Genomic DNA, 26,959 nt, shown 5'->3' with positions numbered 1-26,959 from the left:
CGCGCTGGGACCAACGGAAGCGGGTTTGGCGTCCACTAAACTGCAGGTGTGTTTACAGTGTATTGGCAGTTAATTCACGAAGCTAATTCTGCATCACAACATGTTTCACGTAAAATGAGCTTTTGGACATTACGAGATTTTTCTGTAGTGGTATTATGTTGAAAACATTAACGATTGTTTCATAGTACTACTTACTCTGAAGCTAATTAAAAGCTGCCAGTGGGTCTTTCAGTACTATCTAATGATGTTTGCACGTTTTCTATTGCAACTCTATAACAGCATTATAAAGTTCATACGCAAGAGGAATCACAACATTTTTAGACGCGCCGCTGGAACCCAATTGTATGCTATTTCTTGCAGATATCTGCCTAATTACACACAGAGTGTTCTATCCAGTGGACGGTGTTCCGTGAGCGTGTGGGGAGCAATCAGCAAAGATGGCCTTGGTCCCCTTGTGCGTCTGGAAGGGCACTTCACTGCGTCACGGTACTGCGACGTCATCACTAGACACCTCGTTCCGTATGCGCTGGACGGTCCCTTCAGCGACGGCTGCTATTTTTTTCAACACGACCGCAGCCCGATCCATAAAGCACGTATCGTCCAGTCATTGCTAGAAGAACATGCTGTTTGCCAGCTTGAGTGGCCTCCATGTGGCGCCGACTTGAATCCCATAGAAAATGTCTGGGGCATGTTGAAGAAACGGCTGTCCACACGAGCCAACCGCGGCCGCACGGCCGATACGCTGTGGCAAGCGATCGCACAAGAATGGGAAAGCCTGCGCGGTCGACCGGAGATTACTGAATCTTTGTACGAGTCGATGCCCACACGCATCAATAAGGTGCTAGAAAACGGCGGACATTTCACTTCCTACTAGATCATTGAGAGACCTATGTTTCATGACACTTCTGTAAATGTCTTGTGAATAAATTCATCCCCTTCAGACACGAATTATGATGCACTGTCTGCAAATGCATCAAATGCGCATGGCATCATTTCAAGACGCTCACTATTACATTCCAAGAAAGAAGACGAAGCAATGTGCTGTTATGTGCGAGTTTCAGTAAAAAAAATTAATTAGCGTATAACTCATTATCTAATTATTCTGAAATCCGTCAGCTTCAATGCTTGCATAAAAAGAATCAACTATTAGGCCCGAAACGCATGCACACTTGCTTTTTCGGTTGTATTCGTGTCGACCGGAGAAAAAAAATACTCTTGACGTTGGTCTTGGAACGCGGCACGTCGAACGATTGTCTAACATGGTAGTGTCTCCAGCAAAGTGATCATCTGCAGCAATACGCAGGACAATGAAGTTAACTGACCGCTAGTTGTCCCATCAGGAAGCGGACACGAATGTGCACACTGAGTTTTAGGTCATTTGAAGAAACACGTGGCGTGGGACGCGCCTCCGAAGTTCGAGTCCCCAAACGAGGACGCCGTGTCGCAAAGGGTTATAAAAAGAGTCATCGCACCCGATTATTTCTTATTTTTCTAAATGTAACCACTATAGCAGTACGGTGGTTCGGGTTTTGCGCAGCAAAACCTGGGCGCAGGCGATCAAATCCCGGCCGCTACTGTCACTTAGCCTTGGGGGAGGAACGGAAAAATTCTGCCTACTGACTAAGCATCTGTGTCCCATGGCTGCCTCACCGCTCACTCACGCACTCACGAAAAAAAACAGCGTGGCTACGCGAAAATAGAACTGATAACAGCCGAAGAATACGCTGTCTGATTACTTGTACTGATATTCTGCTCTCAAAATATAAGCAAGTAGCCCTGGCTAACAAAGAGCGCGTCACGTTGAAAGAGATAGGTAGAAAATATTTGCGCACAGTGCGAAAATAGACAGGCCATAGATTTAAGGAGGGATGCGTCTTCAACGTAGCGCTGCTGTCGATCGCTGGTGACGTAGCGGAAGTGTCGCGAAGAGGCTCTTGGCCACGCGCTCGCGTGGTCCGCAAACTTTTGTGGTTGACTGTACCTGGATTATATAATGCAAGTTCCCTTGCAACCAGCACTGTAGAAATTTTAGAAGACTTGTTTGCCATTGGAGAACGGCGCATAGTTGGTGGCACATACCCAGTGCACCAACTTGTCGTCAAAGAGGTTCATTCATGATGAATTGGAGTTTATTGGCGCAAGGGCCCTTAAGCACAAGGGCCCGGAGGCATGTGCCAACACAATCGTAGCAGCAGCCTCTGGTGAGAGGACGCGCTACGAATCGCGTGGGCTTATAATGCTCAATAAGTCGAAATTTTGCAAAAAAAAATTAAGAGTGATTTATGGTCAGGAATTTGTTCTGCTCCAAGAAACAATACCAGATGAAGGGGAATGTGGCATCGGTGTGCTATAGGAAAGTGCTTATTTCGTTCAGCCTATACTTGCCGAAACTCCACCAAGACGTGGAAAACGGTCAGCCTCTCACCACATCTACCACAGAGGGGAGGTTCACCGCTTGTCAGCAGATAAGAATGAGTGCCGTATGCGTGTCCTATTCTCAGTCGACTGAGCCCGAAATCAGTTTGTCGCGCTTTTGTTACCGAAGGCCAATTTCGTAGGTGCGGCTTGTACAAATTAACTTTATTGGAAGTTTTATGGTCGCAGATAGATTGCCAAAAGTTTCTCAGCTTATTGCGCAAGAAAGGCTTCAAGTCTGTGGGAGCGATAGCTACGGCAAGAGTTGCAAGCTCTCGTTGTTGTAGGCGTAGCAAGTTAGTTTGCAAGCATATTGTACACTATGCCTCTGTGTCCTGGCACCCAACATCTTACGATATATTGGTTAGATGCGCACATAGTACAGAGAGATGAGTACAGGCTATTGATTACTGGCTTTTTATGTTTCCGTAGAGACACTAAAGCTCTTGCTACACTTGGAGAGTCTGTAAATATGAAAACTTTTTCGAGTTTGAAGACCTTTACGTGTTTTACAGCCGACATTAATGCCTATGCCTCCGCGGAAAGGATACTTGTTTTAGGGTGCAAAACATCAGATTCTGAGAAAGATGGACCAACTGCTGCTTAAGACAAGCCAGCATTGGACTTTGACCCGTCAGTATAAATTTCTGGGCATTCTCGGAAGTGAATTCTGATGTGTTCTACTGGAGCGTGCTTTGTAACTTTGACAAATGAGGTGCCGCATTCTACCATATGCCATAGCCATGGTGGCAACAGCCTTGTTGGAGCCATCAGTGGATGCAAATATAGTGGGACATTCATTTCCTCGCTCAGCTTCCTCACGTGTAGTGTAAAAGGTTTTCTCGTTCAAGGTCGGTTTTGAAATAGCGTGGCAGACGTTAAGTCGTTAACGGTTTTATAACCTGGGTGTTCAGGATCAGTTAATTGAAGCGCAGTACCTAACATCTCACAATGCCCAGTGACCTAAGTAGTTGCGACTGTTTGTTTTGAGCCTTGTTCCCACCACATAGCTGACCGATGCTTCCCAGTGAACCAAGTTGTCCAGAGACCGATAAGTAGATATGTAGGTAGATAGTAAATAGACACCTGATAGTATGTAAAATATCTACAGTATGATATCATTAGTCACATGCGGGTAAAATAGGTACCTTAATTCAATTAGCATTTTCTGGTATGCTCGCCCAATTCGCGTTATGCCTGTCGGTCTGTGCCTGCCCACGTCAAACCTCTCACGAAAACATGGCATATTCGGTAGTCCCTGGTCTAATGGGCATGTAAGGTGGTTCGTGTGGAAAGAGGGAACGTAGACGCTATTTTCTCTAGAGCCGTTGAAGCCGTGCTCACGCATTCATTCCAACGGAGCGGGAAAAAGACGGGGAAAAGAGTCAACAACAATGGGATCGGGAGGAAGAGAGCAGGAACACAGCAGGCCAGTCGGCAAGCGCCCTAGTAGGGTCCATCCGGGTGGTTTGGCACTTGATGGCAGACCTCAGGTGGACACGTTGGACCGTCTGCGTGGGGCAGCTGGGAGCCTGACTCCTATACTAAAGGTATAGGCCAACCATCGCACCAAATTGGGCAACTAGTTTGAGCCACGATATACCTGCCGCTCTTCAATGACGAAGAGAAGAAAAAAAAGAAAAAAATTCCGTTGCTTGGAGGAATAAAATTGGAGTAATGTATAATCAAACTCGCGCCGACATCGCGACGGCGCCGTTACATGGTGAAGCATGTCCAAAGGGAAGAACGAGAGAGGAGCCACGCTGCAGTGCACGCCTGGTACATGGCCCCTTTTGGCTGTGGTAACACAGTGTGCCAATACATTGATTTTCTTTTTTATAGTGCGACAGTTAAGCTTATAGTATTACGACTTTTGTTGTTCGAATAAGCGCAGCTCTACAGTTGCTGCTCAGCTCTACAGATGCTGACAGTTAGTTGGTCCTTTAGCGTTTTTTGCCTAAAGCTTCGCGACCTACAAGGTCTGCTCGAAAGGTAATTTATTTATTTTTTATTTATTCAATACTGTAGGCCTATTCAGGCCTCTACAGGAGAGGGCATACAAGGTTACAGGGGGTTCCATGTTAATGACTTTTCCCGCAGAGAACAACGGCTGATTCGCGGCGCCGGCAGGCAAGACGGGTAGAGGAAAGTAAGCAACGCATGCGTATCATTGAAGGAGTTGGCGAGAATTTACAAGGAAGAAGGTTGATTCTTAAGTAAAATACTTTTTAACTTTGTTGCAATTCCAAACGAAGCATACCACAGACCACCTGAATTTCTGCTGACTGGGCACGTGTTCTCGCTAATTTTTACACAAAGGTACTCAATCGCTTGATATAGAGGCTTCGGCCACGAGGAGACCGCCACTACCTGGGTTTTCTGTCACAAAAATGCGCCGTGTCAGAAATTAACCTTCAATATCAGTGGATATTGAAGATTTCTTTGGCGAAGGAGAAGGTGGCAGCACTGCCGAAGCACCCTACATTCTAGAGCTTGTCCCAGCTGACTCCTCCTTGTTGCTTTGCATCAAGCACCGTCTAAAATGACACCATTTTTAGACCGTAATTCGAGTCGAAGTAGCCATTACGTAGGCTCTAAAAAAGAATCTTTAGTTGGCGTCTGTCAGGAGGTACATTAATGTTTTTATAAATTATGAAAACAACGTATGAAGCGTCCAATGTGCCTATTTTGAGGTGTTTCTGTTAGGACGGTAACAGATTTCTTTCTTGACAACAGTCTTATTGCTTTCTGGACACATCTACATGTGAATCGTAACCTGCACTTGTGGCATTGCAGTCCCCTTTGGAAGCATGTTTCCTAATCTCCGGTCTAAGAAGCATCTCTTCTCAGCACGACAAAAATCATTGTACCAGACATTCTTATTTTTTTGCTTCAATAACCTCTCAATACGAGTGTAATTTTAAGTAAGGTTCGTTTGTAATAATCAGTCGCGCATTCATTATATCATTTCATAGCTTCAGTGGCTGCGCAAACTGAGTTGTATAAAGGATACTTCATGCTTTAATTGCCAAAAACAAAAAAATACATCTAAAACCATCATATCGGTTTTCACGTACACCTAGCAGAGCGCTTTGTCCTAGGTTTCACAATATAGACTATACTGATGAAGAACATATTTCTTCACATGCGGGCCACATTTTAGCTTCATGCTCCTCGATGGCGGTATCACACTAGCCACCGTCGTTGTTTAGTGGCGCTGGGAAGCACAAAAATGCAGGATCGAATCCTGACCACGGGGGCCGCATTTCGGTGGGGGCGAAGTACAAATATGCTTGCGCACTGCGCATTAGGGTGCACGTAAATAAACCCCAGGTTTTGATAATTAGTACAGAGCTGTCCCCAACGGCGCGCTTCCTAATCAGATCGTGGTTTGGGAAGTAAAACAATATATTTGTTTTGTTTGTTTTCATGTGGTATCGCACTTTTCGACTGCATATTTCTCGTAACTATCAACTGTTTTTACGTAGTATTCGACATTCATTCCAAATTAAGAAGCAGTGTTGCCACTTCGTAACTTTAGCACTCTTGCATCCCGAGCGCAAGTCATTGTTGGCAGGTGCGCACAGGCCGTCGAGCAGGCCTTGTTCAACGTAAAACTTTTGGCTGTTTTTGCCAATCAATCTCCAGAAGCCAGTTGTGGCTATGTAAATGGCTAACGTAAAAAAAACTAGGGTGCATATTCAAACATATTGTCAGATTCGCAAAGGCCAGAACAGGTTCTGGGAACTCAACGCAATAAGCTCACCTAGGTTTAGGTTAGTTTAAATTTACATAGCACATCTAGCATTTCTGTGCATGTTAGCACGTCAGCGTGCTCCAAACATTTCACTTACGTTGGCTGCTGTTATGAAGAATAACATCTCTTCGCTGAAGAACTTTATGTACGCGAGTCGCAGCTGCGTGTCCTTGTTAACGGTTTCGTGATTGTACGCCAACCTCCAAACCTGCAATGAAAGAAGACCATGTTATAACTAATAATGTGTCCAACAATTATGTCAGTTAATGCTATCTACGGCTTTTTGTCACATCGGTACGTTATATTTTCTGTGGAAGCGATTGATGGAACGTCATTTGATGTTTTTGTTATAGATACTACTTGCACTAATTGCAACTGCACATTTTCTTTAAGGACTGATCTCAATTTTTTTAAAGTTGTTCTTACTGGCTTGCGTACAGATCAATGCACTAGCCTGCTTCAATCAATTCTGAGTGCTCTCAAGTCGCAGATTATTGCGCCTTACGCAATAATCTGCAGCAGAATCAAAATATGCACAATGCTTTCTATCTTGATTTCACATTTCAAGGTTGCTGCTAAGTACCGCAGTTCAAACAGGGGGCAAATTAAAAATGGTATCTACTTCATCCTATTATAATTGTTTAATAGCCAGGTTTTCGCTGGCTTCATTAAAAACTACAGTGACGCATATATATCAAAGTTATTCTAGGCAGGAAAAAGCAATCGACATGTTTAAGTCATCTGAAATATTGCCTTGCTCAGAAAACGCAATGAAACTGTGTTGATTACTAATATTTTATTACTACCAAGACAAAATTCACCGGCGATTACAATATTCCCTAATGCGAAATTTGAGCGCAGCCCTATACGTGTTTTCATATTGCGATTGATTTCCTGGCGAGGACAATCTCTTTTACAGCACGTCGCAAACGGAGCGAGCTATGGCGCGGCTACCTCGCTAATCGAAAAATCGCGGGAGGCAGCGCGCGGGTGACGCGCGGGCGTGACTGACAGCAGCAGACAAACATCCACTGTTTCCATATATGGCATCGGTGGACGCGCTCGCTGCATGCCTTATTGATGGCGCCATCTGGTAGCGATCGCCGCCGCAGAACACGTCCTGCGTGGCACTACGCTTTCCTTCTTGCGCCATAGCCTCCTCCTCCGCTTTCCTCCTCGCTGTCTTTCATCTGCCGCTGCGCTCCGCGTTCGCTCATTCATCCTTCGCTGTGTTCGTTCGCTCGGTTACGCCGAGAGACGCCGTTCTCAACACAGGAACAGGCGCCTAATGTCTACGGTCTAAAAGAAATTTGAAGAATAACAAGGCAAGACCAACAGTTCAGTCGTGTAAACGGCATTTATATCGGCAAAAAAGCATAAGGGGGAGGAACAGAAACGGTAGTTCTCATTTTTATAAAGCCTGTCGCGAAAGTGCCTTTTTATAAAATGGCATTCCATGCTCATCGGTGTTAGTGCAGTAATTGCGCAGGTTCGTACGTTGATTTACACATCTTTTCATGTTGCCGTGACGGTGAAGAACAAATTAGCTTAAACTATGTATCACAACTCTTCATTCATAGATCTTTTGCCCCTAATGGTAAGTGACAATCAAAAGACAACGATAGCTACATGCACAGTTGGAGATCGTCGAAAATACTTTCTCCGGGTCAAGCGCCTCGGCATTTATGCATGACTCGTTGAAGGTTCCAGCTTACTCGCTGGAGCTTGCATGCCTTCCAGAAAGTACAACATTATTCACTTCGCGCGCACATCGCGCGAACAGTGTGATCAGTCAAAGTTCCGTGAGAACATAGATAGCAGATAGAATCAACAATACCATTCCAAATCATGCATTTGCATTTTCTGCTGAGGCATAACAAAAGTTGTTAGCGGGTTAAATGCAGTCCCCCGATCAATAAATAAGTATTGTCAACATATACGTCGCATGAATTTTAGCGGTTATCAAACACAGAACAGCTGCTATTGAGACTCGTCCGTGATCTGATATTCTCTTATATTTGACAAGAAAGCCGAAGAACGAAGCCCTTATGTCATTCTAAGCCATTCTACCCTTGAAACCTTTCTAATGACAGAGTATGATGTTCTGCCGCCCTCAACCGACACTGGGTTTCTTGGGCACCTACTTTGGTATTTAATAAACCGTCACCTGTTAAACGTAATACATAGGTTGTCCAGATCAATTTGTTCTTGCTAAATTGAGCTAGAATGTCAGCTATCCCTAGCAGATATCTACACAGTACTATAGCATTTTACGCAGTGCCGTTAAGCTTATTATATAGAGTGTCATGGCTCATGCAGTATACCCATCATCGCCTTCTTTTGGAATTTGTGCGCAATCAATTTAAGAGTCGCATAGTCTGAAAAATATTGTTGGCGGTCTTTCTTCACTTGGCACTGCCTTACAAAAGCTCATTTCATTTTTCTTTTGCAAGTGATGTTTTCGTAATTCCTCATCGTCCACTTGCTTTTACTATTGTGACATAATTCTCTACTATTTAATGCGAAAGTATTATATTGCCCATGAGACAGAAAATTCGGTGTAGGCAAGACCACAAGCCAAATCCCTAAGTGGTCCAAGTGAGGCAATCGTGGCAGTTGATGACTTCAATTAGGGCGATGTTAATGAAGGCAGGTGTAATTAAGATACAGTTCATTAAGGCACCCAAACCTCCGAACATTGGTGTGAGTCGAACGCACGACCGTTAAGGCGATCCTAATTGAGGCACTCGAACCCACGGCCATTGGTGGTAATTAATTCGAGTTAATTAAGGTACAGATAATTAAGGTAGAATTAATTAAGCCACAGATTTAGTTAAGTTAAATTTAAGGCATTCGAACCACCGATTATTGTGGGGGCCGAACCCTCAACCGTGGGAGGTCGCTATACTTTTGCATCCATCCACGTAGTGATAAATAAGTGCTCCTTGAATTTGTTTCTTCTAATTTCCAAGGACAAATGACTATGCTGCTCCAATGCCACGTTATTAAACAATAATACAGTACCCCACTCGTGTACTTTGTCATAGTGATCATTAGATATTTGTAGTTTGATCATTACAGAATTGGCCCACATCATCATCTAAATTTAATTTAAAAAACTGACTATAATGCCATATTTATAACTTATTGAACACAAGTATGAAATAAATTTTGATAGAATATATTCGGGTTTTCGCGCATAAAGCCTTATCAAAATTTGATAAAGATCTGGTTAGGGGTTTGTCATCTTGTCGATAGGATTTACAAGAAATTATCTTTGGCTTTATCATAAAATAAAGAATTAAATTGATCCACCTATGAATAATATGGTCTTCAATATTGTGCATACCGCGAAGAGTGTAATCTGAAGGGAAAAGAAGCGAAACTTCTCTGCTTCGCATTGATAAAAAATACCGAAGTTGTACGAATGATCCGAAGTGGGCATTCGCACTCAATTTTCCGCAATAATGAGAGATACATTGGGAACTTACTTGGTAAGCCAGCTGCACGGCAGACTTTTCATAGAAGAGGTCCCACATCATGTCTGGTCCATACTATTAGATAATAAAAAAAGACGGTTGCCTGAAATAAATTCTCTCGAAGTGTGTTTTTACGCGCACTAGCAAATGAGTGAAGCCATGTTTCCATTGATATAGCATTTATTGGTTATGAATAATGCTTTCGGGATGCACTAGAGTATTGTATGCACCCTGTTACTTCCGGCTCTCTATAATAGCCTTTGAGCTTAATGATTAAATTAAAAATACGTACTTTCGCGGAATGTTTGAGCTGACTACTGCACTACTGCTACAACTTAGGGACAGACCCATTATTGCGCCTATGCTCTTCATGTTGTGCCCTTACTGTGTTATTTGCCCAGAGAAGTGCGACGATACACTTTTAATGTTTAAGCATTTTTCAGGCACAATTCTTTGCAGGTATTATGCCCGTAAAACGGAAGTCTTAATTACAGAGTCACCCACCGAGCACGTGGATTGCCTGATAATGTTATGCAACAAATGCCCTGTTTAGCTACTACATGCTATGTGTCTATGCGCTGATCTTGCTGAAATCGGGACCAAAAGTGAACAGACTTGAAGAAAATATGCTAGTGTTTGACAGCTTGCTGAACGAAGTACATGCGTCGTGTGAGCCAAGTGCATGTGAGAAAAAGAAAGATAAAGGAAAACAACGTTCGCCGGAAATAACCTGGTGACTTTCGCGCGGTGTAATAATGTGGTGTTCAGACAGAGCACTTATAACATGCAAACTTTATAGTACCTCCGCACAACCTTATTGTTCCCTTTGCTCTAGGTGGAGCTATTTCATGTATGAAACAGCTTGTCATTCGAAAGCCTCTCCGAATCTTATCAACTACTCGTGAATACTTAGCTGTGATTCTGTGAGTGCCTAGAGCATCGAGTTGAGACTTCCATGGATGTGTGTTCAAAATCAGCCATCGGTAGGCGCAATTACGAATGTTTGCTCAGTAGTCCAGACAACTACCTTGGGGGGAGTTAGCGACGTAAACGAAGCAAATGAGCGCATTTTTTGCTCTTACGGGAAAACAGTTTAGCTCCTCAATTGAAAACATTGGATCAAGCCATCCAATTGTTGGCTTTGAAGGCTGATGGAACAGCTTCTGGCTTCAAATGTTGAGGCAGTTTTTGGGATGCCTTGGTATATTTATGCGTATTCATGCGTGCTAGTGCATATTCGCTTTTTGTGGTGCGGTATCTGGAGGCATTTCTATTTGCGTTGGCATTACCTGATATTTCTATGCAGCGGGATCTATTTTGTTAACTTCGATTGTAGTTTTATATTAGTATAGGCTTGTTGCGAAGAGGCCTAGACCAAACTGCTACTACCTTTAACCACACGTCCAAAGATGGTCTTGAATATTTTCATTCTCAACTTGCGTAAATGATCGATCAAAAATCAAATCACGCTGAGGATGCAAAAACAATAGTTGATTATACTCTTTTGCCTGAATAACCGTTTATGCCCTAGCAAAGCTACCAATTGCCCGAAGTCAACCGCTGACTTGCTTGCTACCTACGCACCATTAAACAAGGGGCTCTAGATTACAATTTATACGGCGTGAATAGGGTAGGTGTAATTCATATTTCACCAAAAACTGGCCAATAAGGATAATTCGTATTTCACCAAAAACTGGCCAATAAGGATGAACGCAATTTCTGGATATAAATGCAGGTTCTTCGTTGAAAAAAATCATGTCCACATGCCATGCGCGGCTGCTTTGCAAAGTAAGTGGACCGACTAAAGGCTGACGGCTTCGCAGTGCCCTCCGTGTAGCCGGTGTCTGTATTAAAAGAGTGCCACAAATGGACACCTCAATCAGTGGTGCAGTATAGTCCACATGCAATGCGTGGCAGCTCTGCAAAGAAAGTGGACCGACTAAAGGCTGACGGCTTCACAGTGCCCTCCATGTAGCCGTGTCTCTATTAAAGGAGTGCCTCAAATGGGCACCTCAATCAGCGGTACAGTATAGTCCACATGCAATGCGCGGCCGCTCTGCAAAGGGGACCGACTAAGGTCTGACGGCTTCGCAGTGCCCTCCGTGTAGCCGTGTCTCTATTAGAGTGCCTCAAATGGGCACCTCAATCAGCGCCGGACATCACTGGCATAGTTTGGGGCATTCCGTTAACGTGCGTCGGAGCGCACATTGCTTAGACAGGCCAGTGTCTGAACAATGACTGGCTGTGGAAGCACGCGGCCTGACTTTAAGCCATGGCAACGCTCATTTTCCAACTCAATACAACGCTTCTGATTGCAGTGCTGAATTCAAAGATATGAAAAGTATTCTGCGCTCCAACGAATGGACACAACAAAATGCTTCTGAGGGGTGGGTATGCTTAAGCTGGGTTCTTGTGAAGGCCTTGCGCTTCTGTGACTAAAAAAGAAGTTTTAGTCGCACTTAGGCCTTAAGGGCGTGCCCGACGCCAGCGGTTTACGTAAAATATTTTTCAATTTGTTCATGTTTAATGTTTGCTTCCATTTGTTTTTTTTTAATGTTTATAGTATTGTAAACCTACCGTGCCGTGATACACCACCACGTATCATCAATGCTTTGTGCATGCACTATGGACCGCCGGTGTGGAGGCCTTTCGTTAAACCTTAAATTGCAAGTTAGCTTTCGTGTACACCACTCTTTTTCGTCAGTACCGGGTGTATCTCACGTTATTATGACTTAGCAATATGAATGATTGCAGTAACCCAAGCTGCATTGTAGCCAGAAAGACAGATACTACTGCTTTCGTCGCGCAACCCACCGAAGTTGGCTGAAAAGCGATTCTCCATTACATTAAAAATTCGTAAGCAATGGCACTACTGACTCTTCTCGTACATATAATTATCATGCAGTGTAATGTAATAAAAAAGCGCAAGCTCTATGCAAATAGACTTTTCCTGGGCCTTCAGTATTGCGTTGAAATGCTCACTTACCGCTTTCTTGAAGCACTTGACTTGCTTTAGCACGTGAGTTACAATTGGGTCGAGGCTTTTTGATGGCACGGGCTCTGGTGCCTTCGCAGGTGCCTCTTCGTAGGGTCTTTTTGTGGCCTTGCTCATAGAAAGGACTGAAATGGAATGCGAGCCAATAAAGTAAGCGTTCCCCACTTACGACACCGTTTCATGATCTTGCCTTGAACTGTTCAATACCAGCTGTCGAACTAGCTGCGACTAGCGATTCTCCTCTTCGGTGTGAGTGTACTGAATATTATAATGAGCTTGCAGCGTTGACTACGGGATGTTGTAAGAACCGCATAGTCCGCAGCCATAATGTAGCTCTTTCTTCGCGATTATTAATTTTGCAGACACAAAGATGCAGTTTGGTCAGACGTTGATCGCAAGTTTGTGTACCTTATTTCTTATTATTGCATAAAAGCAACGCTGGCGTTATGCTTATGATGGTTCATGGACATTGAGCAGGATCGCCATGAATGAAGACGACGTGCGCATAATACAAATGAAACACAAGGTTCAAGTTGATGCCATGATGTTATCATCATTATTCGATGGCCCCAAAAACGTTTTTTACATATCCTGTACGCAAGAGCCGAAGATGACTTCCTTGTGGACAAATTGCTGCGCTTCTTCAACGCAAAGCCGACAACTGTGGAATGGTTTCAGCTACCAACTGGAGAGTAAGACCTTGCACTGGTAGTTGACCACGATTTTCGACGCCATTTAATCTTCGGAATGCATCAAAGAAAACATTCTCGGCTGCCCAATATTTGTAGTATTGATGTAGTATGATGTAGTACCACGAAACAAAAGCACAAATGATCCGCCTCGCCGACTTGAAGGGCGTGCCTCCATAAATGAGTCTTGCTACAAAGACATTCTCAACATTTTCTTGTTCAGCAACACTGGGCTCGTTACAACAAATGATTGACAACCTTAGCTGCTTCTTTCTGGGGTTTTAGGTGCCAAATCCAGTTATTATGAGGCACGTCTAGTGGAGGGCTCCGGATTAATTTTGACCACCTGGGGTTCTTTAGCGTGCACTACAACGCAAGCACACGGGCGTTTGAAGTGTAAAAGTGCAGTTGAAATTTAATATGCAGAAGACAAAGGTAATTCATGATTGTCGCAAAGGTAATTCATGATTGTCAGTCAACCAATAGAGTCTGTGCAGGACTGTATTTATCTAGGCCAGTTACTCAGAGGATACCCTAATCATGAAAAGGAAAACTACAAAATAAAAATGCGTTGGATTGCACACGGCAGGCAATACCAAACCGTGACTGGGAGCGATGAAACGAAAAATCTAAGGCCTATGTTAAGAAACAGGAAGGCAGTGGTGTGGATCCGAGAGCAAACGGGGATAGCCGATATTCAAGTTAAAATTAAACGAGATAGTGGAAAGGGACAGGGTAGGGTAGATAACGGTGGATCATTACGAAAGAGTAACAGAATGAGTGCCAAGGGAAGCGCAGTCGTGGACGGCAGGAAATTAGGTGGGGTGATCAAATTAATAAATTTGCAGGCGCAAGTTGGAATTGTCTAGCGCAAGACAGGGATAATCGGAGACTGCAGGAAGAGGTGTTCGTCCTGCAGTGACCATAAAGATAAGCTGATGATGATGATGTAAACACTAAATGCGGGTTTATTAGAGCGAATTACTTTCTTTCAATTTTTTACCATTTTAGTGGTAGTTCTGATGTAGGGTGGTATTCTTACTTGGGTGAGAGAAGGCGATGAAGCGCGCTGATGGACAGATAGTACTGCCGTTTGTTGGGCGTGCTGGTATGTGAACATGTACAACATTTTAGTGAAAACAGACAAGGGCAAAAAGGAGACGTATACGCCACAGTGTGCTAACGTGGTGTCTAATAAAGAGCGCGTGATCTTGGGCAACCGAGTTGCGAAAAGTGACGGCAGTGAGGCAATGGGAGGAGGTGGGAATCGTCGCGCGCGAGTTCTCCAGCAACAAAATGGATGATGCAGCGGCCGAGAATTCCTGGCGGATCCTCAGACGCAGGCGAGCCCTCCGTCGAACCCTGACCGCTTTGACGCCAACGCCCATGGGAGAGCAAGACGTGGACGCATACATTCTGCACGGTTGCCACGAAGGAAGTCCAGTAAGGCGAAAGAAGGCGCAGAGGGAGAAGGCGCGCGCCATCGCGCACTCATGGGCGGCGAGGAAGAGGGGGACTGCCACCTCACTGGCTTGCTCATTGGTTCGTTTGGGCTGTTCGATTACAATGACATTCATCGTCGATGGTTTGTGCATAAGTTTAGTGCTTTGCAAACTTTGTACAGAATGCACATTTATATAGCAGTCTATGTTCTCATGAGTGATCAAATTAGAAAATTTGCAGGCGCAAGTTGGAGTCATCAAGCGCAAGGCTGGGATAATCGGAGATTGCAGGGAGAGGCGTTTGTCCTGCAGTGACCATAAAGATAGGCGGATAATGACACTAAATGCGGGTTGATTAAAGCGAATAGCTTTATTTGGTTTTGTTTACCATTTTCGTGGTAGTTCTGCAGTAGGGTGGTAGTCTTACTTGGGTTGGCCAATAGTAGCCTTACTTTTAGGCCATCAAAGATGGCCTAAAAACGTTCATTGACCAATGGCACATAACCAGTGACTCAAGTTGCCGTCAAAGGGTTTATGAAGAGCGGCACATAGCCAGCGTTTTGGGGCCAAATATCTCTCAATATGCCGGCTTTGCGGGATATGGTTGGTCAAAAAAGAGCATTCACATGCCGAAAGATCAAGGGAAGCAGTGTGTGGGGCCTGTCACTCTAAAAAAATTAAGACGTGCGATGACTACAGACCTCGCTTTCAAAATCATGTGCGTCGGTAGACAGCCCAAAAGCTTCTTGCTCACCGCGTAACAGGATTCACCGCATAACTTTTCGCATCATCATCGCATTCGCAGGGTAACAATATGAATCAATAAGCTAGTCAGACCATAGTGAAATGACTCAAATGCGAAAATAGTGAAAAGCTTTGCAAACCGTGGATTGAACATCTTTGCTAGCCTGTTCCCAAACACATGGCTGCAAATGAAGTGACGCGATAGTAATTTGTTTTCAGATATATAGAAAGCATTCTTATCTGCCACTCCTAACAACAAACTCGAAAATCTGAGATAGGCAAGAAAGACTGTAGTTCATGTTTCTTTTGGATACCACGTAAATGATACGGTTATATCAGACAAAAGCTTTCTTCCAAGCAACCGTTGGCGACTTTTTGCTCGTGGAACGATTTGATAGTTCGTAGAAGGATCCTATAAAATGTTCCGCATTGTGTCTACAGCGAATTAAGAGGTTGAGCGATCGGCTATATCACTGCATAAGACTACTGATAATGCGCATATCAGCAAGCTGCGTCGGCATCACCAGGCTTATGGAAAAGCTTCCTTGTCATTGGCCTGTCGCGAAGCGCGTGTCGTCTGCTACTTGGTAAGTTGTTACAGCGCGAGTGTAATGTTTTACATAACTTGGTTTGACACTAGAACTTCGCAGCAAATGGTTAATATATATTGCGAGAGTGTATACCAGTGTGATGTTTCCGGCAACATATGCTCTCCTCGGCACAGTATATATATAGGTCTTCGCATATAATGGTGGTGTCGTATCGTAGCCTAAGGTCCTTTTTTCGTTTGCGCGTTCTACAGAAGCAGCAGCTCTTTTGTCTTCACTCAAATACCCACCCATACCAATATGAGCTTTTCGCAACGGTATACGCTTTCAACAAATCATTGTTAAAAAATTCCGGTGTTTTACATTTACTCGAGAGAGGGCCACAGTGTTACTAGTAAGTGTCTCAGTTTTCTGAAACTGAAATAAGCTTGAGGACGTTTTGCCAAGTACAACGTGAAATAACAATACCCAAGCAGCAGCAGCAGCAGCAGCAGCAGCAGCAGCAGCAGCAGCAGCAGCAGCAGCAGCAGCAGCAGCAGCAGCAGCAGCAGCAGCAGCAGCAGCAGCAGCAGCAGCAGCAGCAGCAGCAGCAGCAGCAGCAGCAGCAGCAGCAGCAGCAGCAGCAGCGCAGCAGCAGCAGCAGCAGCAGCAGCAGCAGCAGCAGCAGCAGCAGCAGCAGCAGCAGCAGCAGCAGCAGCAGCAGCAGCAGCAGCAGCAGCAGCAGCAGCAGCAGCAGCAGCAGCAGCAGCAGCAGCAGCAGCAGCAGCAGCAGCAGCAGCAGCAGCAGCAGCAGCAGCAGCAGCAGCAGCAGCAGCAGCAGCAGCAGCAGCAGCAGCAGCAGCAGCAGCAGCAGCAGCAGCAGCAGCAGCAGCAGCAGCAGCAGCAGCAGCAGCAGCAGCAGCAGCAGCAGCAGCAGCAGCAGCAGCAGCAGCAGCAGCAGCAGCAGCAGCAGCAGCAGCAGCAGCAGCAGCAGCAGCAGCAGCAGCAGCAGCAGCAGCAGCAGCAGCAGCAGCAGCAGCAGCAGCAGCAGCAGCAGCAGCAGCAGCAGCAGCAGCAGCAGCAGCAGCAGCAGCAGCAGCAGCAGCAGCAGCAGCAGCAGCAGCAGCAGCAGCAGCAGCAGCAGCAGCAGCAGCAGCAGCAGCAGCAGCAGCAGCAGCAGCAGCAGCAGCAGCAGCAGCAGCAGCAGCAGCAGCAGCAGCAGCAGCAGCAGCAGCAGCAGCAGCAGCAGCAGCAGCAGCAGCAGCAGCAGCAGCAGCAGCAGCAGCAGCAGCAGCAGCAGCAGCAGCAGCAGCAGCAGCAGCAGCAGCGCAGCAGCAGCAGCAGCAGCAGCAGCAGCAGCAGCAGCAGCAGCAGCAGCAGCAGCAGCAGCAGCAGCAGCAGCAGCAGCAGCAGCAGCAGCAGCAGCAGCAGCAGCAGCAGCAGCAGCAGCAGCAGCAGCAGCAGCAGCAGCAGCAGCAGCAGCAGCAGCAGCAGCAGATTCAGTCTAAATGCTGCTGCCGCGGTTCACAAAAATCGACTGTTGCGTGAACTGCCGCTGGCAAAGATTTCTTCCATTCTTCAGCTCTATCCTTCAGAACTGGTCGGTTGTGAGCAGCAGGAACGCCAACTTAGCATCATAGAGCTAATCCATGCAACTTGGCTCCTCAGCGTGCGCCACGAACGAAAAAAAAAAAAAAAAACGCCGCATATCCACGGGGTGAATGATGATGAGTGGGCGAAGCTCCGGAGGGAATCATCGGTAAACCGTGAATCTTTCGTGTATATCGCCCAGTGTCGCCGCACTAAATCGAACAATTGACTTCCACCAATGACACGCGCCATATGTGACGTCATTCCTATTTTATAACAGCGCCCTTCATTATAATTGCACCATCTCCCGCTTAAGGGGACGCTAGCACAAACGCGTTAGAAACGTGCAGTACTCTCTAGTAAGGGGGAGAGGCCACAGCCTCTTACGCAGCCGTTTACACATGCCGGAACGTGCACCGCGTTTGCCGACGCTATCACATGACTGCTGAGAGAGTATAACCCCCGTATTCATAAACGCTCCTCGACTTGAACTTGACTTGCCACCGCCTTCAACGCGTTTCGAACGCGCTGCCCAAGGCGGTGGCAAGTCAAGTTCAAGTCGAGGAGCGTTTATGAATACGGGAGTAAGGCGGAGAGGCCACAGCGTCTTACACCAGCTTCTTACACGGGCCGTAACGCGCTAGCACAAACGCGTTAGATACGCGCAGTCTTTCGTTAATGTTGGGTATTTATTGTCATCGTGGTGCGTGTGTCCATGTGTGCTTCGTGGCGTAGTGGTTAGCGCCGAAGCGAGGGGTCCCTGGTTCGATTCCGCGCTACGAACACAACTTTCGGATTTTTTTTTTCATAAAAGTAGACGTGGCTACATACTACGACGACGACGACTCCTACTACTACTACTAGAGTGACCTAGAAAATGGGAGAGTGTCCAAAGCGCCGCGCGAATGCATGGGAGGAGCGAGGACCTTTTTGTGTGAACTCCCGCGCCGCGGCGCTGCTGTACCGGACCCGTGGGCTTTCTCCGCTGCGGAAGCCGCGCCAAGGCGGCGGGCGTCTGCTACGATCCCGATATTTTGGTTGCTATTAGCCAACATCTCAATAATTTGAGATATATTAAGTACCACGTTACCGCAAGGTAATACCGCAGTGACTCACCGCACGGAGAATGCGTTTGCCGGCTGTGAATACGGGTATTTTGTCTATTTCCTTCTTGCTCGCTTGGTCCGCGCTTACGCGGCTGTTTGAGTAACGCATTGCGCGCGCTTACTTCATTTAGTTATGCGTGCAATGAGCAACGTGAACGTGCTGCAGAAGAAAATAAGCTGGAGATCGCGATGACAACCAGGAGAACGTGGAAGATATGGCGAGCTCATGCTCCCTTTCTTTTATTTCATTCCTTCGATTTGTTTAACAAGACTGCCTGTCGCGCTCTGCTGTTTATTTATTAAGGCGAAATCCTGAACAGGCTCATGGGAAGCGTAATGTGTCCGTCGGTGGGGCCGCGGTACCAAAAATAAATGCAAATACTCGTTCACTTGGTATATATTTCAAACTATAGCGTGGAAAGGCACAAATGTGTTGCTAAGATGACTGATGGGTCATGGCATTAGTAACTTAACATACTTTCATTCACGTCGCGATTAACGACAACAATATTACGTGTGGTGCAAACCCACATTTTTCGGCCAGAAATCCCTCTGATATGGTGTGACGATAAGACCGTATTGCATGCCAATCTCGATCTCAGTGTGTCGAACTTGCTCATTTATTATGAAGAACTGAGAGCACAGGTAAAGGGTAATAATACATAAAGAAATCACAATACATTGGCTATAAGAAACGCCGTATTGGAGGGCTCCGGTAATTTCGACCGCTAGGGGTTCTTTAACGTGTACCGATATCTATGTACACGGGTGTTTTATGCATTTCGCCTCCATCGAAATGTAAGCCGCCGTGGCCGGGAATCGAACCCGCGTCTTCGAGTTTAGCAGTCCAACCTACCAAAGCCACTAAGCTACCACGGCGTGTACGTAAAGGGTACGCGAGAAATAAACGGCGGCAAAAAACAAGACAAACCAAAATTAATGAAATGCTAACAGTGCAACATTGTGTACGTACATCTCATTTCATAATTACGAGCGAACGTCAGAAAACGGAAACGTGATGCTTTACGGATGTGCAACTCGTCTTTCGCCTTCTTGTATTGCAAGAGCGCAAACACTAAGCGAATTTGAACGTGAAAGTAACTTTATAGGAATATTTATTGCGTATGCTCGCTAGTTCGTACACAGCAAATATACTTACTGATAAATAATTACGTACTTGTAGTTACATAATGAAAGAGGCAACTAATCACCAGAACATAAACTTCTCATGTTTTACTGATTGAAGGTAACTGTTTTAGGGATATGTAGAATCAATAGCGATATTTGTAGTGCATCAAAGACCGCCAACGGTCAACGTAGTTTCAAGACGATTTTCCACTCAATATAATGCAAGCACAAACATCATCACGCGCCATGAATGGTTGTTAGTTTATGTAAAAAATCACACGTTAAGCAATAACTATTATATCATGAGAAGTTATATGTTGGTGATTTCAGAGAGGATTCATGGATTAATAAAACAAGGCTATTGCTGCAATACCTTTTGCATAAGACATGAGTAAATAGCTAGGCCAGTAGTACCTATCTATTCATTTCAATGTAGAAAAATATATATTTGTTCACCATTTTATGTTTGTTTACCTATTGGCTGGAATGACCTTTTTTCGAATGTCTGAATTTCAAACCAGCTTCGCTCACGGTGAACCTTAAGGTACATCGTGCGCGAAGTTTGTATTGAAGAGATAGCTTACAGCAAGAATTGTTCGTGTAGGCTGTCTCTGAAGCGAAATTGGCCAACAATACTGCGGCGTTAAGACCGTCTATGCTCCTTCTCTTGTTTCCCTTACACCTTCTCACTGCGCTCCGTTCATGATAAAGTATTGTCGAGGCTAAAAAAATTCATGAATAAATACATATGCATATGGCTCTAAACTACTACCGACCGTGAGTGAAAAGCGCGTAGTGATGAGCGAAGCGGTCACTGCATGCACGTAAGTATTTCACTTGACTTCGCGAGTAATTTACTTTTTTCGTTACTCTTATTCTTGCAAGCATGGTGCTATTGCCCACGTGCCCATCTTTTTTTTTACGTTCTTTCCTTGCGCAGACTCATTTAGCGCGTTTCTGTGCACGCACAGTTACCGTAACACCGTTCTCGAACTCTAGCACCGGAACTAGGCCGCGCTGATGAGTTTGATACGTTATTTTTTGCATTATCTTGCTGCCCAAGCACAAAGAAACACTCAAAGATGGATAACCTCCATGCAGCGCCACACTGTTGAAGTTAAATAGAGTTTAAGTGCTTTGCGTGGAAAATGAACGCAAAAAACTACAGCGCGTAGCAGACGACCCTCGCTTCCCGCGCGCTTCGCGAGCGCGAAAAGCCCACGGGTCCGGAGCAGCAGCGGCGCGGCGCGGCAGTTCACAGAAAAAGGCCCTCGCCGGAGCCGGCGCTTTGGACACTCTCCCATATTCTAGGTCGCTCTACTACTACTACGACGACGACGAAGACGACATACTACAGAGGAGGGACAGACCCACACCCTAAGTACAATACTTATACAATACAAGCTTCGCCTCTAAAAAAAACAGAAGCGACCCTAATCCTTGAATTAGGTGTGTGCTAGAGGCACTCACACCTCGGCCTTGGTGCACCCTGGTTTATTGTTTGGTTCAACTTTGTGTTTTCCTTGTGTTAAGTTTGCGCTATTAAAGTGAAATACGACACATACACAGGGAATGCTGGTGAATTCTTGGCGTAAAAGATGTAAACTACAGAACACTACACACAAGGGCCGGCATCCTCGTCGTCGGAAATTCGACGGTAATCAACACATGGCGTGGCGTCCTCGTCGTCTACTTCCATGGCGAACGGAACCGCCCCGCACCTGGTAAACCGACCATTAGTGATTTATAATTATTCCTGTCACTGAACTAACTCAATTTGTAACTAACTTATGCTCTGATGGCATATCTATTATCAACAATAAGTAGAACCATCGATTTCCTACCGTTCTTATTTTTAATAATTTATTTTGAATTTAGAAACATTTTTTTTTAATTTCGCACGAACTGGAAGTCGGTGGTCGGCCAGAAGTTGCTGCTTAAGAAACAAAAGTCTCCACTCGCTGCTCGTGCCACTAAATAGGACCTTATGCTGCGCTACGACACGCCTTATTGTGACTACAGTGATACAGTGCCTCCTGTCATCAAAATATACCTTGTTGTGGTGTTGCTGGTTTGCGTGTGCGCCTGCAATTCAGCCCTACTCGTACACTGTCTAAGTTCAGGTACTCAGTCATGTGTCGCACTTCATCTCCAGTGTCGCTGAACAGGGTAATGTCATCTGCCAACCGGAGGTAGTTGAGTTAGATCATCGAACAATGTGAAATGATAGTTTTCTTCATCAAATAAGTTTATTTACAATTATCCAAAAAGATGGTTGATTTATACTGCGAAGGTCTCTGGTTTAGTAGCCCTCATACGTGCAAAGAAGTGAAACCACGATGTTTGGTTGTGGGGATATCAGTATTTATTGTATTGTACTTTGCTATCCATCAAAACAAATTATGTGTTGTGCGCATTCCGTGGTATAAGAATACTCTCCATACGAATTAGATTTGCGTACAGCACCTACAAACTTCGTCGTAAAACAAGCTTTATCCATTTTCGCTTAAGAAGAACGGCTATTTCGTCAGGGCAGAACTTGTGCTCCGCCTCATACACTGAAGTAAAACATGTTTACAGAACTAAGCCATGGTAACAGCTCTATATTTTTGCTTCTCAAGAGAGGACACAGCGCTGAAGGCAAGTGAAAGTACGTTGTCTTCGCGATTGACAGAGCTCCGCTGGATTCAGAGACTAACTGTCTATGATATCAATGTGAAGTGGTTTCCGGTTGAATTACAGTGATAAATACGCCGCCATTACGCTGTGAAGCGGCGACACCAGCAAACGACGCGCGCAGCTCCAGACAGGCTTTAGTGTCCCTGCATATGCGTCCAAAGGCAGCAGAGTAGTGCCTACTGTTTCCTTTTACCGCTCACGCCGCTACGCGACGAACGCCGTCACATGGTCTAAAATGGCGTCAAATTTTCCGCCGCCCAACATAAACCAACTTTTAGGAGGCGACCTTGATTATTCGTTATCTTCATGCCATCAATACGTAATTTTCATGACATGTAATGTCATCAACAACATGACGCGAAGTAAATTACCTACACGCATGACATGTCATTAAACAAGTAAAATGGTATGCGCAACATGAGATCATGAATGACATGCATGGCTAACGAAAATAATGGCATGAATGAAATAAAATGTAATGACATCACATGACACGGGTCATGTGATGTCATTACATTTTATTTCATTCATGCCATTATTTTCGTTAGCCATGCATGCACATGACCCGTGTCATGTGATGTCGAACTTGCACCTGCGCATTTCGAACTTGCACCTGCGCATTTCGTAATGCGCCTTCTTCTGTTAAGTTTCTTTGCATCAATGTCACCACTGAGAAATTTATCTAGCTCCACAGAGGAATACCTTTGAGGAGTTGGTACTCAAGAGACACTAGAGGCTGACTGGCAATCCCGAATACTTGTTCCCGTGCCAGTCTATTGAACAATTTATTTGTATTCTGCATAATAATATTCAGCCCAACTCCTACACTGTCTCTGTTAAGGCCCTCAATCATTTGCTACAATTCATCTCCAGTGTTACTGAACAGGATAATGTCAGCTGCAAACTGGAGGTAATGGAGATGTTAGTCATTGATCCTCACTCCAGAGGCCTTCAAAGTCTATTAGCTTCAATACTTATAAGCATGCAGTGAATAGCATTGCAGAAATTTTGTCTCCTAGCCTTACCCCTTTATTGTAGTTATTCTTACAATTTTTTGCGGATAATTAAGGTAGTTGTGGAGTCTTCTTAGATAATTCAGAAGATAATCACGTATGCCTCCTGTTCTTGATTACGTTGTCTCCACGACTGCTTGTATTTCTACTGAATGAAATGTCTTTTCCTAATCTATGAAAGCTATACAGAGGCGATGATTACACTCCGCAGATTTCCCAAATACCTGATTGATGACATGGGCGTGATCCATTGTAGATTATCCCTTATTGAAGTAGTTCTCTTGCATGATTTAAGTCAAGTGTTGACATGATTCTTATCTTTGTAAATACTTAGTGCACCATGACCTATTTAACACGAAAGAGCTACCTACATGCACTATCAATCATGCGATAACTGTCATACATTGACATGAAAATAATGACATGTCTTGACGCGCATTGGGGGCATGAATGACATGGCGTGTCATGACACCAGAAGAGTGACACGCATCCATGACATGACGAACGAAATGTCATGAAAGAAATGCAAAACTGAAAGAATTCCCCGCATGCCATCACCTTCATGACATGACAAGATTTGCGTGGAATGACATAAACAAATTATATGTATGACGTGCATGCATCACATAGCATGAATTACTTCTCATGACATGCAGGCCACGAGCACATACCTAGTGACCCAAGGTAGCAATGCATATTATGATTTGAATGGCGTGACATAAATAACATAATAAAAATAGATGTCCTAAATTATGCCAGTCGTCACGACATCCATGTCACGTCAGTCGTGTCATAATATATATGTCATGAATTAATGTCATGTCATATTATGTACACGTTATGTCAGGCATGCACATGTAACATGGCATGCATGTCATAAATGCAGGTCGTTAATTTTTGTTATGTCATGATATGCATGTCATGCATGTCATTCATGTACTCATGTCTTGCATATTTCGATAAGACAGAGTTAAATTCATGATCACGATGGCATCAAAACGCCATAAAAAACTTGATCATGACATTCGTGTCCTTGATCTCATGAATACCCTGACATGCCATCCAGCTCAGTCTTGTCATGTATATCATGATTAAAGTCAGGTGTTGTTTAGTTTTAAAAATCGCCGCTACAGCACAAGTAGAGAGAACTGGCTGAGTTTGAATGTGTTCATGGCCTGTCTGCCGAACAACTAGACACGCAACAACTTTCCGCCTTGGTGCTTCCGCAATATATATTTATTGTTCACGTGTTCGTACTAGAGCTTCAGTTCACTGACAAAGCCTGTGATCGTCTGTTCTTTCCCATGCGTGCCTTGTTGATGCGCTGACCAATTACGCCCACTACAGCATTACGACGGCGTAAAACACACAGACAGACGGACATGTATAGACATACTGAACATGCCTAAAATATGCAAACGTTGCGACAGAAACGTATAGAAGCTGTTCGAAGTACGAGCGATGAGTGACTGTACTGTTCGAAGTAAGCGCGATGAGTGACTTTACTTCATAGCGATGGAAGAAAATGGCGAAAGTATGCGCACCTCTGCTTCCTTTGGGAACATACAGAGGGACATTAACAGGCCTCTAACCTCAAGCCACGCTTGCCGTCATGAAGTGGAGAAGCGCTGAACTACGCTGCACGCCACGAAGACTACACATACTACGAAGACTACACATACTGTCTAACCAAAGCAAAAAAAAAAAAAGCTAAAGGACAGCTTCACGTCACTGGTGTACTGGAATGGGGCAGTGGGTCGACCACATAATGAAACTACTGGTGTACCTACCACACAAAATTTAAATACGTTGTGGGAAAACTTTCTACATTTATAAACTAAAACGCTCTTTAAATAGAATTCAAAATATTATAATTCACAAAAAAAGCAAGCCATACGTTTAGGCTACATTATTGTCATGTTTTCAAGCTTTTATTCACAGTTCTTTCAGTGTTCCTGCTCCGATTCTTAGTGTTTCGATTGCAGATGACAAACAAACGCTCGCCTGCTCATTTCGTCGTATGCGCGCATACATTTGTTATCAAAAGATTTTGAAGTTATACGACGAAACAAACTAGGATGAGAAAACCCGAAAGTAGCACCTAGGGGCTGATGGAAGGCGTGAGACTACAAGCGAGGAACGCTTGACGAAGGTTTGACGCCTTTTACAGTAGGCAACATCATACATTTCATCATCATCATCATCATCATCATCATCATCATCAGCCTATATTTATGTCCACTGCAGGACGAAGGCCTCTCCCTGCGATCTCCAATTACCCCTGTCTTGCGCTAGCGTATTCCAACTTGCGCCTGCGAATTTCCTAACCTCATCATCCCACCTGACTTTCTGCCGTCCTCGACTGCGCTTCCCTTCTCTTGGTATCCATTCAGTAACCCTAATGGTCCACCGGTTATCCATCCTACGTATTACATGGCCTGCCCAGCTCCATTTCTTCCGCCTAATGTCAACTAGAATATTGTCTACCCCCGTTTGTTCTCTGATCCACACCGCTCTCTTCCTGTCTCTTAACGTTACTCCTAAGATTTTTCGTTCCATTGCTCTTTGTGCGGTCCTTAACTTGTTCTCGAGCTTCTTTGTTAACCTCCAAGTTTCTGCCCCGTATGTTAGCACCGGTAGAATGCAATGATTGTACACTTTTCTTTTCAACGACAGTGGTAAGCTCCCAGTCAGGATTTGGCAATGCCTGCCGTATGCACTCCAACCCAATTTTATTCTTCTGTAAATTTCTTTCTCATGATCAGGGTCCCCTGTGAGTAATTGACCTAGATAAACATATTCCTTTACAGATTCTAGAGGCTGACGGGCGATCCTGAATTCTTGTTCTCTTGCCAGGCTATTGAACATTATCTTTGTCTTCTGCATATTCATCTTCAACCTAATTCTTGCACTTTCTCGATGAAGGTCCTCAATCATTTGTTGTAATTCCTCTCCATTGTTGCTCAATAGGACAATGTCATCTGCAAACCGAAGGTTGCTGAGATATTCGCCATCGATCCTCACTCCTAATCCTTCCCAGTCTAAGAGCTTGAATACTTCTTCTAAGCATGCAGTGAATAGCATTGGAGAGATTGTGTATCCTTGCCTGACCCCTTTCTTGATAGGTATCTTTCTACTTTTCTTGTGGAGAACCAAGGTAGCTGTGGAATCCTTGTAGATATTTGCCAAGATCATACATTTAGAGTCATATTAACGAATAACTTATTCTGAACAGAAACAGTCACTGAAATACATCAGGTTGCGTTTCCTTCTGCCTTATACATGTTATACAAGCCTGAAAAAAAAATCCATGTAAATTAAGTTCGCAAGCCTTCAGCAACAGGTAAAAATAAAAATGAAAACAGAAGCCAGAGAAGCGGAACGCAAAATTAGTG

General features: G+C 44.6%; 1 protein-coding gene across 1 annotated transcript in view; it reads right to left on the bottom strand.

Annotated features, from left to right (window-relative positions):
- The window catches only part of LOC119443797 (uncharacterized), a 454,815-nt gene that overhangs the window by 4,182 nt on the left and 423,674 nt on the right, over positions 1-26,959 (bottom strand). Inside the window, exons 18-20 of the mRNA XM_037708465.2 lie at positions 12,638-12,771; positions 9,664-9,726; positions 6,270-6,380 (exon numbers count right to left, since the gene is read on the bottom strand). Coding sequence (XP_037564393.2) covers positions 6,270-6,380; positions 9,664-9,726; positions 12,638-12,771 — 308 coding nt within the window. The remainder of the gene's footprint in view (positions 1-6,269; positions 6,381-9,663; positions 9,727-12,637; positions 12,772-26,959) is intronic.

Source organism: Dermacentor silvarum, chromosome 3 (assembly GCF_013339745.2).
Source record: "Dermacentor silvarum isolate Dsil-2018 chromosome 3, BIME_Dsil_1.4, whole genome shotgun sequence".
Classification (NCBI taxonomy): domain Eukaryota; kingdom Metazoa; phylum Arthropoda; class Arachnida; order Ixodida; family Ixodidae; genus Dermacentor; species Dermacentor silvarum.
The sequence above is the reverse complement of the archived record's forward strand: the minus strand, read 5'-3'. Positions and strand labels throughout refer to the sequence as shown.